General features: G+C 44.2%; 1 protein-coding gene across 1 annotated transcript in view; it reads left to right on the top strand.

Moving 5' to 3' along the window:
* The window catches only part of PCNP (PEST proteolytic signal containing nuclear protein), a 47,461-nt gene that overhangs the window by 11,995 nt on the left and 17,218 nt on the right, over nt 1-18,248 (top strand). Inside the window, exons 3-4 of the mRNA XM_033941760.1 lie at nt 3,129-3,200; nt 12,974-13,029. Of these exons, the coding sequence (XP_033797651.1) occupies nt 3,129-3,200; nt 12,974-13,029 (128 nt within the window). The remainder of the gene's footprint in view (nt 1-3,128; nt 3,201-12,973; nt 13,030-18,248) is intronic.

Raw genomic sequence — 18,248 nt, 5'->3', positions numbered from 1 at the left:
GTACAAATGGATTAAATGTTTTTCTGAGGGGAGAGAAAACATCAATGATGAAAAGTCAGGGCGGCCAGTAACAAGCAGAACTGACAAAAACATTGCAAAAATTTGTTGGCTAACTATGAGAAGCATAGCAGACCAAGTAAACATCAATAGAGAAACAGTTAGAAAAATCTTAACTGAAAATCTTGGCTTGAGAAAAGTGTGTGTAAAAATGGTCCCAAAGGAGCTCAACGATGAACAAAAGTGAAGGAGAATTGAAGTTTGCCAAGACCTTTTGGAGAGGCAAGACATGTTTTGGGCCGTGTTATCACTGGTGATGAAATATGGGTTTCGATCCTGAAACAAAACTTTAAAGTGCACAATGGAAATCAGCCAATTCTTCATGACCAAAAAATCAAGTCAAAATGATTTTACTAACCTTTTTTGATATTGAAGGGATTGTTCATTATGAATTTGTACCAACTTGACAAACAGTTTAACCAAGTTTATTATTTGGAAGTGTTGAAAAGGCTGTGTGAAAAAGTTAGATGAAAACGACCTGAACTTTTCGCCAACAACTCAGGGCTCTTGCATCGTGACAATGCACCAGCTCACATGGCAATGTCTGTGAGGGAGTTTTTAGCCAGGAAACAAATAACTGTATTGGAACACTATCCCTACTCACCTGATCTGGCCCCAATGACTTTTTTCTTTACCCGAAGATAAAGGAAATATTGAAAGGAAGACATTTTGATGACATTCAGGACATCAAGGGTAATATGATGACAGCTCTGATGAGCATGCCAGAAAAAGAGTTCCAAAAAGTGCTTTGAAGGGTGGACTAGGCACTGGCGTCAGTGCACAGCTTCCCAAGGGGAGTACTTTGAAGGTGACACTAGTGATATTCAGCAATGAGGTATGTACCGTGTTTCCCCGAAAATAAGACCTACCCTGAAAATAAGCCCTAGTATGATTTTCGGGGTAGGTCTTAATATAAGCCCTACCTCAAAAGTAAGCCCTAGTCTCTGGATTTACTGGCAGCAGCGCTTCCCACCACGCAGCCGAACCCCCGCTGACTGTGAGCCCTACATACCTCCCTCCAGCACTCTAAACAGGTTGCTTGGTGGCGTTCTCCTGTCAGGGCCTTCTATGTGCCGCGTTACGGTTAGAGTGCTGCCTGCCTGACACTGCTCTGGAAGGAGGTATTTAGGGCTCACGGTCATCGGTGTTCGGATGGGATGGAAGGACGGGAGGGTCAGCGGGGGTTCGGCTGCGTGGTGCGGGGGGTGCTCAAGGGTTATGCACAAGGAATGGGACGGATGGAAGGGTAGAAGCTGGGCAAAAGTTCTGCTGCACAGGGGGATGGGAGGGAGGGAAGGATAGGAAGATGCTGCAGAGGGAAGGCACAAGAGGATGGGTAAGAGGGGAGGAAAGATGCTGCACATGTGGGGAGAGAAAGGAAAGATGAAGAATTGGGGTGAAGGAGTGGAAGGGAGAGATGATCATGTACATGAAAAAAATAAGCCCTACCCCGTAAATAAGACCTTGCATGTTTTTTGGGCCCCAAATTAATATGTCTTATTTTCAGGGAAACACGGTAGCACTTTTTCTAGGATGAGTTCACAAACTTAATTGTCAGTCTTCATAGACAAGCAAAGATATGATCTTCATGTTGAAAACTGTTTTATTCTCCAGTAACTTTGTATCTGTTAATAGTGTAATAGTTAGATGGTAGACTGTAGCATACTTTCTAGTAGTTAGTTTTAGTGTGTCGGTAATGGTTTGCAAGAATGTCCTCATTTGGAAGAATTTATTTTTTAGAAAGGATAGATTGAAATGTAGAATCTCACCCAGCAGTGCATAGTTATCCATCATCTATAGCAAACATTTAAGATTTTTTTTCTGACTTGCTTTTCCTGAGCTGTTCTCTTAAGGTACTTGGATGAAAGAAGATAGCAACCAAAAGTGGAGAAATATGGAAGGAAAGAAAATGGGGCTTAGCACATGCCTACTTGTATTTGAGGGAAATGTGCTAATGCTATTCTTGCTAAGATTATAATAGAGTAGCATAATTCTCTTCTAGGAGAGCATCTAGTGTGTGTGCTTTAAATTATTTTTTTATACTATTTAATTTTGCTCACAATTTCATTAATCCCAATGCAATTATTCTGATTATTATTCTCGCTGTTGCCAAACTGGTTTTTACCCCATACTGCAGTGGTCATCTTTAAATTTTAATTCAGGGCCAGTTTGGGTCAAAATGATCTGAAGGAGAGATGCCAAATCTATTTTTATATGGAGCCATGTCAGTTGAAGGACAGTGAAGAGGATAAGACACAGGACGTAAAGAAATACCAATCTTTTGTTATATTTATTTTTATTTGTTGAAGACTTACTATATTGCTTTTAGCTGTCAAAGCAGGACAAAGAAATGTACAACTCTAAAACAAAATCTATAAGCAAAGGAAATACAAAATTCAGTAGGAAAGAACCATTCACACAGACCAACCAAAGTAACAAAGTTTTATATATGCAATATCATATAGTCTTCACTCGTGTTCAGAAGTCACAAAAGGCTTTGACCAAGACAAGGAAGCAAAAATACATCTTTGATACTGGATATGCTTGGAAGTTGTAGAGCATAGAACTTTTGACTTTTTAAGATATATTCCTATTTTTCCATCACTTCAAGACTCCTGATGCAGGCTAGATAGCCGAAACGTGGTCTGAAGTATAATGAAGACTGGTATTTTTTTAGGTCTTGCGTCATGTCCTCTCCACTGTTTTTGGTTTACATTTCTTTGTGGAGTTTGGTTCTTTTGTGTTTTTCCTGTGTTAATTAAAGGATAATTTGAAGAGTTAATTATATAAAAATATTCTATTGTATAATATTTGTAATATATTCTAAAATATATAGAATTAAAAAGGTGACTTAGGATGAAAATAAGGAAGCTAATAGTAGGGCAGTATAGCAAGAACTGTACACAGTACTAGGAATGTTAATTGTACCCAGAATTTGTTTTATTTATGTTTATAAATTGAGAGATTTTTCTAAATAAAACAGCATGTGCTTTGCTTTAGTTGATGTTTTAACATTCAGTATACTTCGGCATAATGGCTGCAGTACTGAATCCAAATTCTTATTGTTCTAGAAGCCTAAGGAAACATCTTCGACTAAGGCACAGAAACCCATCCCTGTAGCGTCAGTTTTCAACGAAGATGATGTAAGTGAATGCAACTTCACCATGTATACAATAGTTAAACACACTCAAATGGATTTAACATTCTCTTGTGTGATAGCAATTGAGCTGAGCAGGATCCCTGGACCCTTTCCAACCTTGTGGCTTGATGTATTGTAAATAGTGGGGTGTTAAGTTAATTCAGTCTTTAGCAGACTATCAAAATGTCATCTTATCTTGGACATAGGGCTAGTAATTAACAAACTTGTAAAGACACTTGGGGCTAGATTCACTAGGCAAACCGATCATGTACCGCTCACTTTCCGACTCCTGCTCAATTCACTAACCTTCCTCCAGACCCCATCCGCACCCCATCCGATCTGCGCATGCAAATGAGTAAAAAGGCATGTAAATTTCTTAACGCGTCAGTTTATGAAACCATTTCGTCCAAATCGACTGGCCTTTGCTGTCCAAAAAGTTACAACTGCTGAGGACCAGTCGTTTACATCCTCACCGGCTATTTCTGCCTAGCAACTGACGCGTGCATGTTAAGAACGCCATTAAAAATATATATATATATCTTTCCCTACAAAAATCCAAAATATATCTAAACTTTTAAATATATGTAAACTTTCATGTACATAAGTGTTAGAAATATTTATAAAATTTTTTTGGGAATGCGTATAGTGAGTGTGGGAGTGAATCTCGGCTTTTTAATGCGCAAGGCGAGAAAATCGTGGATTAAACCCTTGCTCTCCTTGCGCATTGTACATTTCAAATATCAATGCCAAATAACAAAAAAAAATCCTAAATCAAATCTAACTTTTAAGGGCTAGCAATCCCTACCCCAGCTAGATTGTTGCTAGTTGTTGCTTTGTGCTTCACGGCAGATATAGGTAATGACGTCCGCGATTAAACCACACCCCAATTCTACGCAGTGAAGTCCAAAAGAGCTAGCGCATGCATTATGAGCTTCAAAACCAACAAGAATACAGTGTGCACACGTGTCGATAGATGTTTCAGCGCTAATAGCAGTGTGTTTACGATTAGATCATTTGCATGGACAAGCTTTACTGAATCCATCGGCTACAATGACTCAGAAACGGATAGGATACGAATAGCATAGATTTCGGGACTTTGGTGAATCCTGCCCTTGGACTGCACAATTTGTAGAAAGGTGTCCTTTAGTACTTAATCCACTCATCTTTACCCCACTAACTCCTCCACCTCTTTAAGAGCTATCATAACCACAAAGCTCCCTGCCAGACCCTCTAATTCAGTTATTCTGTTGAAGTATTTTCAACTCATGTCTGTCACATCTCAAATTTAATCAGTCTGTATTAGTTTTTCTGCTGAGACTATTTCATGGCTAAAAATTACCTCAAAAGCACCTCCTGACAAAATAGAAGTTTAAACACTTTTGCAGAAAACCAAATACAGTGTTTGTTTTAACAGGGTGGAGCTTCTATCAAATACATTTTTGAGAGTGGCTAGGGACAAAATTTCAAATGGGTTTGTCTACCAAGTGACGGCAAGAAATACTTTTTAAAATAAATGTTGGCTGTTTGTTAGATCAATGATGCCTATAGCTCAGCTGTTCTTAATGGGTGGTATATAAAGTGTGAATAAACTAATGTAAACCTATATCTGAACCATGAAATCCCCCTGAAGGTTTGGTTTGCAGGGTAACCAGTATAGTACCATGGCACTGAGTTTTCAGGCCTGATATTTACTTAATATAAGTAAGCATTAGATTAAAATACATGGTATAAGTTGAATATATTTGCACAAATAGAATGGAATGAAAAGTGATTTATTTTAACTTTTCACTCCATGCAGACTGATCTCTCCTTCCTGGGAGGAAATGCTCATCCAACGTTGATTTTTATCTTCTATTTCAGCCCAGAGAAGGGAATGGGATCCATGAAACAATAGAGATTTTTCTCATGGCCTAGAAAAGAATGTTGTCAGTCTATGTTCTGACTATGTGACAAGAGAACTCAAATGTCCCACATGGTGACCATTTTTAAAGCATTAGTGAGAACTAACTCCAGAGCTTTTTATATTTTTCCTCTTTTTTTATGCCATTCTACTTTGCAAAAAAAAAAAAAAAAAAAAGTTATAAATGTTAGCCTTTTAAAACTTGAAAATACATTCAGAAGGCTTATGTGATAGGAAGGAAACGCATTTAGCATTGGGTACAAAAGTATTACTTTCATACTGGTTCTGAAGAAATAAACTGCATAACTTAATGTTATTGTACAATCCCCCTTTATGCTAGGGACAGATGGGTTGTTATGTACCTTGTCCAGCCAAAGTCTGTAGGAACTTCACTTGATAGAAGTTTCAGCTCCACCCCTTCCTCCCCCCAGCCCTCATCTGCTGGAGCATGCTCCCAATATGTAGGAAGTTAACTCATCTCTTCTGCTCGTGTTTAAATTTAGTGTATATTTTACTCTTTTTCACGGGTTTGCCCTTGTGCTGTGGAAATACCTTGCAGGGGCATCCTTACGGCGGGAGATCGCAGACTTTGGTCTAAAGTCTGCCTCTGAGGGGTTACCTGCCACTGCAGTAAGCTCTCTGGACAGCCTGCATGTTAAATTGGGACTCCGGGATCGAGAGCTAGCTCACTCACTAGTGGGTGGAGCTCAGGCTGCGCGGTTCCGTGGAGACGTGCCTGGGATCAGGACTGGACTGCATACTTTCCCTGAGTAATCTGGAGGTGTTGGAAGTCACTGACCAAGGTGGCCGGGCAGGTGAGGCAGTCAGAAGACTTGAAATCCAGTTTTCCAGCTTCCTGAGGCTTGAGATCTCCCTGCATACTGTTTCAGTTTTGCCTGCCATTTCTCCTTTACAGCACAGAGCACAGTGAGTAGAGGCTTGCCTACCTGGTTTAGTGATTTTGGGGGGTCCTACAAAGAGGTTTCTTGGTGGTTTCCCTGCATGCCCTACCCACCCTCTAAAATCGCAAAATCACCATTTTGTTTTTCCCGGGCTATTTTAGGGCAAAATCTACACCCGCAGCGGCCATCTTGGATTTTTGTCAAACTTTTAAAAAGTATATTTTTTTGCACTTAGGAGCTTCATTTTTGCTCCAGACTTCTCAGATGGCCTCCTCAAGGTATGATGGCATGGATTCATGTCCTCGTTTGCAGTGGATAGCTGTCGAATTTGTAACCATGTTCCATGTGTGCCACGGCCCGCGAAGTGGGTGAGGTGTGCACGGATTCGGTGCCTTCCACCTCTGAAGAGGTCTTTCTTGAATCTCCTGCTGCAAACCTCAGAAGGAGACCCTCAGAAGAGTGCTAGCGGCATTTCGGTGAAGCGCAACCGCAGTTCCGGGGACAAGCCTCATATCTTCTAAGCACTCTAAATCTGAGGTGCATAGAGTGGCCCTGGTTGCGGGGAATTTTTCCTCTCCGGAATTTGTGAACATGATGTACCAGGCATATTTGGTTAAAAAGTCCATGCCTGTGGTTCCACCTCAGAAACCAATCTAGCCTGCTGGTTCTTCCCCTCCACTGGACTCCAGTCTGTCTCTGTATTCACAGCCAGGGACCCCGGAACACAGGCGGATGATGCCTGCCATCGCGTCCGCATCTCTTTCCATCCCTCTGTTGCCTCAGGGCACCTAGGTGGCATCTGCTGATGTGGCTAACCTAGCTGACCTTTGTGATCAAGATTCGTGTGGGTCCTGAGATCTGGCAGATGATATGTCTGTTCGCAGGTTTTTCAAGCCTAGTTGTCTTGAGGATCTCATTTTGGAATCCCTGCAGGAATTAAACCTGCAGTTGGATCAGCTGGTCCAGGAGGAATGTTCTTTGATCAGTGATCAAAGACTGTTTTCTCCCTCCTTTCTTGATAATCCGGATCTGGCCCGGATTCTTTCGGAAGCTTGGGATAACCCGGAGGGTCCCCTGAAATGCGCTAGAGCCATGGCAAAACTTTACCCCATGACACCAGAGTTTTCCAAGCGCTTTGCTTCTCCTAAGGTGGATTCGACTGTGGCTCAGGTCACCAAGCGTACCTCCCTACCCTCTGATGGAGGGGTGGTTCTGAAAGATGTTCAGGACAGGCGGGTGGATTTTATCCTTAAACACCTCTTTGATTCTGTGGCGGCCGGGGTCAGAGCAACTGTGGTCACATCATTTGTAGCCTGGGCGTGCCATTCCAAACTTCCTCATGATCCTGATGTCATGGTCCTCCGGGATCTTGATTTTCTGATTTCTGGAGTGGATTATCTTGTGGATGCCTTATATGGCATGATGAGGTCTTTGCCAAGTTGGGAGCTTATTCAGTGTCCGCCAGGAGAATGATGTGGATACGGCAGTGGTCTGGGGATTCCTCCTCTAAGGCCACTTTGAGTAGGTTGCCCTTTTTACGGCTACCCCTGTTTGGCCAAGGCCTGGATGACCTTATGGCCACTGTTCAGGACCGTAAGCCTAAGGCTCTGCCGGGAAATGAGCTTCACCCCACTAGGAGTTCGGGGCATCCTAATTTTCATCCATTTCAGTGCCCTCATTAGTATGCCGGTCCTCCAGTAACAGGTCAAAGATTCAACTCTTCGTCAAGACTCCGCTTTGGAGGCGCTGCCCATCAGCAGTCCTCAAACAGACGTCCTCCCACTCTCATGAAGAAGCAGTTCTACCATCGGGCCTCTGGCCCTTCCCCACCCCCGAATTGGAGGACGACTTGACTTTTCTAGTGGAGTGGGAGACTGACCTTGGGCTGTTGGGTCCTAGAGGTCCTATGCGATGGCCTCAAATTGGAGTTTTATGAGCCTATGTCGGATTTCTTTCTGGATTCATCTACAGGGGTGTGCCGAAAAGGCGCTCAGGTTGCAGGCCACGGTTCACAGACTGCTGGATATTGCGGCTATCGAACCTGTGCCTAAGGATGACTTGGACTTGGGGAGATAGACTTCATCGTTCCAAAGAAAGGCTCTGAAGATTGGAGATCGATTCTGGATCTAAAGGCGGTCAATGCTGCACTGAAGGTTCTACACTTCAGAATGGAAACTGTACGATTGGTCATTGCGGCAGTGGTACCAGGAGAGTTTCTGGCCTCCCTGGATCTCACGGAGGCGTATCTTCATATCCCCATCTTTCTGGATCACAGGGAATTCCTTCGATTCTATGTTCTGATCAACACTTCCAGTTTGACTCTTCTGTTCAGCCTGGCCGACGACGCCCAGGACCTTCACCAAGATAACAGTGGTGTTTGCAGCCCACCTTCGCTCTCAGGGTATCCTGGTTCATCCATATCTGGACGACTGGCTGATCAGAGCTCCCTCCTTGGCGGAGGGGAACTGGGCAGTGCAGCAGGTGGTCCATCTACTGCAACGCCTGGGTTTGGTGATCAACCTGAGAAAGAGCTACTTCGAACCTACGCAGGAGCTGGGGGTTCGGTTCCACACATCCCAGAGCAAAGTATTTCTTCCGTAGTCTTGAAGAGAGAAGATTCAAAATACAATTCGAGTCAACCATTCCAGCTACATCAGCCTGGCAATATCTCCAAGTCCTGGGGCTCATGGTGGTGGCGATCGATGTGGTTCCGAGGGCCAGGGCTCGGCTGTGTTCCCTTCAGGAGTCGTCGTCGTCCTGGTGGAGCCTGCAATAGGACTCACTATTTGCACAGCTGCCTTGGACGGTGGCAGCTCGCAGCAGCATGCAGTGGTGACGGAATCCTCTGACTCTGTCCAAGGGCCTGCCACTTCAGATTTTGGAATGGGTGATTCTCTCCATGGATGCGAGTCTCTCTGGTTGGGGAGCAGTCTGTATGTATGCTCTGGTTCAGGGCCGGCGGTCGCTCTCGAAGAGCAAGTGGTTGATCAATTGCCTGGAGCTGAGGGTGATTCACCTAACCTTGCTGCATTTACAGGAGCGTCTCCATCGACAAGCTGTCATAGTGTGTTTGGACAATTCAATGGTGGTGGCCTATGTCAACAGGCAAGGAGGCACCAGGTGTTCTCCAGGAGTTCTCATCTGAACATGGAAGCTTGGCTGCTCTTTTCCTGGGCAGAATGGCACCTTGTAGCTTTGTCTGCGGCTCATGTGGCAGGTGTAGAAAACATTCAAGCGGATTTTCTCAGTCAAAAGACCCTGGATCCCGAAGAGTGGTCTCAATCCTGGAGAGTGTTCGAGTGCATCAGTGGTGTTGTCCAACGTTTGACCTCATGGTGACTGCCAAGAACAAGAAGGCGGATAGATTTTGCAGCCGGTAGCGAAGGACTGGATGCTCTGGTGCAATCCTGGCCTCGGGGCAGTCTACTCTACGTCTTTCCTCCATGGCCCATGATAGGATGTGTTTTGTATCGCATTGCACAACAAGGGGGCCCAGTGATCTTGGTGGCCCCAGATTGGCCAAGAAGACCCTGGTATGCCAATCTGGTTCGGCTCCAGCATGGTCAAGGACTTTGGCTTCCCTGCCACCCTTGTCATCTTACTCAGGGTCCAATGACTCCACAGGATCTGTACCGCTTTGGTCTTATGGCATGGCTTTTGAGCGTGTAGCCTTGACAGCCATGAGCTACTCGACCATGGTCATTGCTACGTTGCTGCATAGCAAACAGAAGTCTACTTTTGCAGCCTGTGCAAAGGCCTGGAAGTGTTACCATGCTTGGTGTTCAAGTTCACATGTGGATCCCTCAGGTTCCTCGTTGGCACAGGTTCTGGACTTCTGCAGGATGGCCTGAAAAAAGAGTCTTGCTGTGTCTTCCCTCAGGGTGCAGCGGGTCTCTCTTGCTTGGGTCCTGTATTGCTCAGGGGCTCACTAGTGTTGCACTCGGACGTTGTCCGTTTCTTGAGGGGAGTGCAGTTCAGCTAAGGCCTCCTTTGCATCTCCCACCCATGCCAGACATGGAATCTGGTTCTCCACTTGCTGGCTCATCTGCCCTATGAACCCCTTGAACAGGACTCATTGTTGGATCTCACCATCAAGACTGTTTTCCTGGTTGCAGTCATAGAAACATAGAAACATAGAAGATGACGGCAGAAAAGGGCCACAGCCCATCAAGTCTGCCCACTCCAACAACCCTACCCCCTTGAATTTACCCCCCTAGAGATCCCACATGTGTATCCCATTTCCTTTTAAAATCCTTCACGCTGCTGGCCTGAATCACCTGAGGTGGAAGTTCATTCCAACGATCGACCACCCTTTTGGTGAAGAAGAACTTCCTGGTGTCGCCATGAAATTTCCCACCCCTGATTTTAAGCGGATGGCCTCTTGTGGCAGAGGGACCTTTAAAAAAGAAGATATCATCCTCCACCTCAATATGGCCGGTGATATATTTAAACGTCTCTATCATGTCTCCTCTCTCTCTACGTTCTTCGAGTGAATATAGCTGCAATTTATTCAGCCTTTCTTCATACGGGAGGTCTTTGAGTCCCGAGACCATTTTGGTGGCCATTCTTTGAACCGACTCAACTCTCAGCACATCCTTTTGGTAATGTGGCCTCCAGAATTGTACACAATACTCCAGATGAGGCCTCACCATGGATCTGTACAATGGCATTATAACTTCGGGCTTCCGGCTGATAAAACTTCTTCGGATGCAACCCATCATTTGTCTTGCCTTTGATGAAGCCTTCTCCACTTGATTGGCAGTCTTCATGTCTTCGCTAATGATCACCCCCAAATCACGTTCCGCCTTGGTCCTAACTAAGGTTTCACCATTTAGTGTGTAAGTTTTGCATGGATTCCTGCTGCCGAGGTGCATGACCTTACATTTTCTAGCATTGAAGTTTAGCTGCCAAGTTGAGGACCAATGTTCCAATAGAAGTAGGTCCTGCGTCATACTGTCTGGTACAGTGTTCTCACTTACTATGTTGCATAGTTTGGCGTCATCGGCGAATAATGTGATTTTACCCTGAAGCCCCTGAGTCAGATCTCCCACAAATATGTTGAAGAGGATCGGGCCCAAGACCGAGCCCTGAGGCACTCCACTGATCACCTCCGACGTTTTTGAAGGGGCACCATTTACCACCACTCTCTGAAGTCTACTATTTAGCCAATCACCGACCCATGTAGTTAACGTCTCTCCCAGTCCCATTGATTTCATCTTGTTCAATAGTCTGCGGTGCGGAACGCTATCAAAAGCTTTACTAAAGTCCAAGTAAACGACGTCTGCTCGTAGGGTCTCGGAGCTTCAGGCACTCTCTTGCCGGGATCCTTTCCTGCGGATCACAGATTCCGCAGTATTCTTATGGATGGTACCTTCCTTCCTCCCGAAGGTGGTTTCTATCTTCCATGTGAATCGGGAAGTCTGTCTTCTGACGTTTGTACCCTCGGGTTCCAAGGCCCGGGACCAGATCTTGCAGTCCCTGGACATCCATTCCCGCCTTTTGCATTATTTAGAGGTCACCAGTGAGTTTCGTCTCTTGGACCATCTATTTGTTCTCTCGGGTCTTGCTCGTCAGGGTAGGCCTTCCTCTAAGGCTACTATTTCCAGATGGATTTGTGCAGCCATTTCTGCTGCCTGTGTGGCAGTGGGGAAAAAGCCCACTCCATTAGAGGTATGTCTTCTTCTTGGGCAGAATCTACAGCAGTTTGCCTGAAGAGATTTGCAGGACGGCTACTTGGTCTTCCCTGCACAAGTTTTATTGGATTGATGTAACAGCCAAGCAGGATGCTGCTTTTGGGGCTTTGATTCTGGCAGCGGGCTCATCGTTCTCTCCCCTGATGTTTCCCCATCTTATTCCTTCCTCAGCCCTCCATTCCCTTTCATTTTCAGTGTAAACTAAAGTAAAGCTTAACTTTATATACCGAGTCATCATTCTAAGAAGGCTCAACTCGGTTTATAGCAGTTAAATAAAAACAGTGTACCTCCATTACCATATTTCTACCCTCTGTTATGTCTTTCTTCTCATCTGTTTCCCTTCCACTCTCTCCTCCTCCTCGGGGTTCTATCATTCTCAGCATCTTTTTTCCTCTACCCTTATAGCCCAGCATCTGCACTCCCTTCCCTCCCCACCCTTGTAGCCTAACTTCTCCCTATTTCTTCCCTGCTGCATTCTTCCTTATGGTCTAGCATTTCTCCCACTTCCAGGCATCTTTCTATCACTCCATTCTGCTCCTGGACCAACATCTCTCTCCTCCCCTTCCACCTCCTCTGTAACTCTTCCTCCTTTTCATCCACCCCCATGTCCAACACCTCTCCCTTTCTTGTGCCCTGTGTCAGATTTCTCTATCCCCCCCTCTATGGACCATCTCTCCCTTCCTCCCCTCCATTAAGTGCAATTTCATCATCTCCCCTCACCATACATGCCTCCCTCCCCTCCCCCTGTGGCAACAACTTTCCTTCCTTCCACTTTGCTATAATGCAGGTGTTAAGAGCCAGTAACTTTTCTTCCTCTTCTCCCTGTACTCTAAGGCTTGCTTCTTCGGGTTGTGGTATCATCAGCGTGTGGGAATTGTTGCTGATACTGCGTCCCAAAGAAGCTTATGTGGTTGAGATTCTGCGTGGGATAAGGGAATTCTGTGCGACTGCAATTCTGCGGTTATTGTGCATTGCGCAGTCACACAGAATTCTGCCAGGTATAAAACACAGCAAATACATATTACTATTTGGTTACGCACTAAACATTTTAATTTCAATTCAGTTTCAGTTTTTTTCTAGTCCGCCTTTGTCAAAGATGGATTACAACAGATACATTCATGGTAAAACAATTATTATACATACAAACATACTCACAAAACAGAATCTGTTGTTACTTGAAACCCAACATTACTAAGCACCCTTCAGCTTGGAGCTAAAGAAGTTCCATTTTCTGTTATGCCTTTTTAGTAATCTTTTGTGTCCTGTCACTTGTTTTAAATAGAGTGAACCAGAAGAGATGCCTCCAGAAGCAAAGATGCGTATGAAGAACATTGGAAGGTAAAACAGCAGTCACTTTTTATTTCATGAAGAATAAAAATTTGAGGCTATTTAAATCTGCATTGGCTGCTACTTGGACATTGAGCTCTTTGTTGTTCTGTAACATTTCATTAGTGTAACCTCCTGCTTTGTACTGTACTCTGTTTGCCACTATTAAAATGGGGAGGGAGGGTGCTATGAAAACCAACATTTATGCATTGATTTTCTAGCATTTTTCAACTTTAACGTATTAAAAATTCTCTGTTCCATCAGGTTTCACTCATTTTTAGTAAAGTAACTTATAGGGTTATACTGGATTTTCTTACAAAACCCAAGCACTTGAATTTCCAGCCAATCAGTATGATTAGCAACTCTATGCAGTAGTTCAGCCTAGTGCTGCCCGATTTCAGGAAAAAAAAAATTTGATTCGATTCAGCCTATTGAATCGATTTTTCAATTCAATTCGATTTTCCTGCCCAATTGGCTGGTTTTTTTTTTTTTTTAAAACATCCTGGTGGGTTTATTTTATACTCAGAAAAGTATTACTCCCACTATTCTCGAGAAGTGCATTAACTCTGTGACTTCTTTCTAAACGAGAAAAGGCCTCAGATATGGAGCCTACGCACAGTCATAGACTGGATTGATCAGCGTAGTTACCACACTCCTTGCTCCAGTCATTGGCCATAAAAACCCGTTGCCTTTAAATCTTTAATTAACTTAGAATGTTTAAATTTTATAAAAACTTGTAACCTTATATTACTCAAAAATATATTTTTTAATGGTTTTTTAGTACTTTTTACTTTTTATCACATACTACTTCATTTATCTAATTTCATAGTTTATCATTTGTTTCATGCACAACTCTGTTTACACTGAAAAGAGTGACTCATTTGTTACTTAGCTTCAACACAGTGTTCGGTCTCATGAATGACTCTGCACAAATGCCAACGCGGCCGACTTTTAGCGGAAATGACTGAAACCGCTGCTTCAGGGCCGAGTTCTGGGCATTCCAAAATTCCTACATGCATAAAAAATTCTTATTTCTATGTTATCAAAAGAAAAACCAAACAGAGATCCCAAACCACTCTTACTTACTGCACTGTGTTATTCCGTCAACTAATTTCAGATGGACCCAAAATGGCGACAGCCTCTATTTGATACACCCGGGAGTGTACTGACATCATCATTTACTTAGATACTATTGGTTCTCCAGATTTAAATACCTACTAAAAAGTTGTTATTCTAATCTTTAACCCAAAACTCACTGATAAAGAATTTTTTAACTAATAAAGTTTTTTAACTAGTAAAAATGTTGCCACTCCATGTTCTTATTTAAACCATTAGGGTATAAAGTATCCAAACGGTAAATCCAGCGCTGTTCACGTTGGGCTAGGAAACGTCTAAAGTTACCTCCTCTATTCCCTGGTTTAACCACTTCTAAAATTACAGCACGTAATGAAAAAAATGTGTGGTTGTTTTCAATACAATGTTTTGCAAGAGGGGCACCCACAACCATATTTTTAATATTACTCTTATGTTCGGCTAAGCATACATTGAATCTCCTAGATGTTTGCCCTATATATATAAGGTCATATGGGCATTTAAGGGCATACACTACCCCCTGAGTTCTACAGTTAGATGTATGCTTCAAAATGTACTCTTTTTTATCCTTTGGGTTGCAAAACTTTTGGGTGCAAAACATTATTGCACACATTTGGCATTTGCCACATGTGTGATGGCCCAGATTATCACTCTCTTTCCTTAGCAACAGCAGCAGATGAATCCAGAGACCAATGGGATAGCACACATCTACCAGCAGGCGGAGATAGAGAAACTGATTAACAGGTGGTCCTATTGGCTGGCACGCCTCCTGTATCTCCAGTATGCTCTATCTCCCAGCAGGTGATGGTCGCTATTCGAATAGCTCCTGGATTCTGACTGTGACTGGAACTTTATTTTCTCCTGTTGAGGTTTCTCTTCAGTGAGACTGCCATTCTGTTTCTCCTGTTGAGGTTTTCTCTTCAGTGAGCTGGCAGTGCTATTTCTCCTGTTGAGATTTTCTCTTCAGTGAGACAGGGGTGTCCGGCTGTACGGTGCCGGCTTTAGGGGTTACACCTGGGCCCCCCCAGGTCCCTGCCTCACCCTCCCTCCTTTACTAGCGGGTCTGACTGGGTCTCAATTTTTTCTTCTTTCCCTTCTCTGTTAAAAAAAAAATAAAATAACTCAGTTGCTACATTCTGCTCTGTTAGTGCTGCACATCCAGCTCTAACTGGCTTCAATCGGCCCTAACAACAAGCTTGTGAGTATGTATGTGGTTTTTACTGTTTGAACTTCAGGTTCTGTTTGGGAGTCTTAGTACTGTGGGTTCAGTCAACGTATGTTTAAGGAATGGATATTTTATTAAGGCGAAGTTTTATGACTAGAAATCCGTTGAGGGAGCCGGGACTTTCCCGCCCTTTGCATGCACACACTTGGTTTCCTTGTTGGTTACAGCGCAGCAGTAGCAGTGCGAATTCATGCTCGTACTCCTTGTTGGGTTTCAGTGCAGCAGTAGTAGTCCTGTTTATTCCGAGGCTCTCTTTCGTCTGTGTTTGTTGCGGCCATGTGCAGCTGATTGTGCAGGTGTCAGTTTATAGCAGCGCGCATGAGATAGGACATGTTTTTTTTTTTCGGTGCTGTGGGAAGCACCGCACAGTTCTATTTATTTCCCGAGTCTGATTTTCTTTATATGCAGGCTGCGGCAGGGTAAATTTTTCAGGGCTTGAATCTGACTATGTTTCTAGGAGCGTTGATTCAGCGGCCAAGTGTCGGCGAGAATCAGGCGCACTCTTGGGTCTCTGGCAATGGCGGGAGAGCTGCAGCATTCCAGTAGTTTATTTCCAGATGACTTTGGTCAGGGTATGCAGCGGCTTCGCTCCTTTCCGGTTCAGACAAGTTGTACATGTTTCACCATATTTGGGACAAGCTTGGGCAGATTGGGAAGCACCGCACTGTTCTATTTATTTCCCGAGTCTGATTTTCTTTATATACAGGCCGCGGCAGGGTAAATTTTTCAGGGCTTGAATCTGACTATGTTTCTAGGAGCGTTGATTCAGCGGCCAAGTGTCGGCGAGAATCAGGCGCACTCTTGGGTCTCTGGCAATGGCGGGAGAGCTGCAGCATTCCAGTAGTTTATTTCCAGATGACTTTGGTCAGGGTATGCTGCGGCTTCGCTCCTTTCCAGTTCAGACAAGTTGTACATGTTTCACCATATTTGGGACAAGCTTGGGCAGATTTATGTCTATGTCTGTGTTCCTGCTGTATTCCCTTGAAGGAAGCTGCTTGTTTAATCGGATTCTGGGGCTAGCACTCAAGGGGATTACCAGAGAGACTCTGACCTGTGCTAGGTCACCCAGTCTCGGTTTGTCTCCGTTCTGGGTTGACATACGGCACCTCACGGCACAGTGAGATCAGCAGTAAGATAGTGCCCTGTATTTCACACGGGTATCTCATTGTCTCTCTTGGGGTCCCTGCAGATTGAGCCTTTGTCTGTTAGTAAATGTCCTTCTTATTTGGGCCTCTGTGTTGCACTGCATGTGTCTAGTAGTGGCATAGGATATATATGTCTAAAGGTAGTACTAACAGTTTCCAAGTTCGGGCTGTCTCTATGGGCATAATGACACTTCACATCTTCCTGCGACCAGGACTCTCTTTCTCTATTTCTGAGAGAGCTTGGACTTCAGATTTCCATGCTTATCACGCTGGTTTCTCCTGTTGCCATCTTCTCATGGCACATGCTAGACGGACCCCCTGACCAGACAGGAAGGGCTGTGCATCTCCTTCTAACCAGGTGCCAGTTACCTATTCTATCAAACCCGCGGAGGAGCGCACGCTATGTGGCAGTTAGCCTCATCCCTGAAGCTCTCATTAGCAATGTGAGCTTTGTCTGATACCTGTTAGGATGCTGCTGTTTTCCACAGGGCGGTAGATGCAGCATCTTGATTGCGTCTAGTACATATTCACTTTAAAGGACATATGTATTTCGCTCACTTTGCATGGAGTTAGTACTGTTTTCATGGTTCCAGTATACTCTTCTTTACATTGCGAAACTTGATTTTTCCTAGGAGAATTTCTTTCTTCTTACAGATCCTACAGTTCTCATCCTGCCGTTCCCTGACCTTCTGCACTTCATTCTGAGGGGATCTTGACTTCTTCCAATGATTCTTCAGGCTTTCTCATGAGGGAGAAGACGCTATAATGTCAGGTCAGGGGGCTGTGAACATTTTTCAGGATGCTTGCAACTTTGCATCCTCCTCAGGTTTCCGGTTTGTTCTTGGAGTCTCTATGTTTTGTGTTTCCCTTTTAAGTGTTACTGGTCCTCAGGGTAGTTTTTGTAGTTCTTCAGGAACTAAGGGACGTTGTTCCACTTAATGCTTGGTGCCCAAGTCGGGGGCATTGGGCAGGCTGTATCCCATTCTGCTGAATTAGTTTCTCAGGGTTACACATTTCTGCAGAAAAACTGGGAGAATATTTACATTTCACTATGGACTCCGGTTTGCTTGCCTCTCTTGGAGCAGCGCTTTCAGTTTTGGCACATGCCATTTTGCCTACCCAAGGCTTCACGAACATTTTAGGAAATGTGGGCAGTGGTGCCGTTTTGGCGCTACAAGGCGATGCACCTAATTTCTTCTTGACTGAATGCTTGATTCTGACATCTTCCAGTTGGGCCATTTGACTGACACGAAAAGGGTGGTTTCCTCAGTTCTTTGGATGTGAATCTTCAAATTTGCACAGTGCTCTTTTCTCCTGTACTATTTATAGGTATATCAGGGAGATGTTTTTATTCATATAGGAGAGAAATGTGTTTCTTCCCAGAAAGGACGATGGGTCACAGTCTCAGGTTTGCATTCTTCTTTGGTCACCATGACCAAGAGTATGGGATTCTGTGCAGGTTCTAGGATCCATATTGCTGACTCCACTGGGAACTTTGGCTTGCTTTCCCATTATAACGCTACAGCAGTCGCTTTTGTTCCGGTGGTTCCCGGTATCTCAGGGCTCCAATTATTTGGTAGGCTCCTCAAGCATCACTCTGTATGATTTGGTGGCTCGGTGAGATTTCTCTTTTCAAAAGCATGCCTCGGTCTTTGCTGGACTAGCTCATGGCCACCAATAATCCCGGGCTGTCGGATTGGGGGGCTTGGTGCCTTCCATCCTCAGCTCCAGGAGTCTGGTCTTAAGAGGCGACTCAGTACTTGTTCATT

This window comes from Geotrypetes seraphini, chromosome 4 (assembly GCF_902459505.1).
Source record: "Geotrypetes seraphini chromosome 4, aGeoSer1.1, whole genome shotgun sequence".
In the NCBI taxonomy this organism is placed as follows: domain Eukaryota; kingdom Metazoa; phylum Chordata; class Amphibia; order Gymnophiona; family Dermophiidae; genus Geotrypetes; species Geotrypetes seraphini.
Note: the sequence above shows the minus strand (reverse complement) of the source record. Positions and strands in the feature narration are given on the sequence as shown.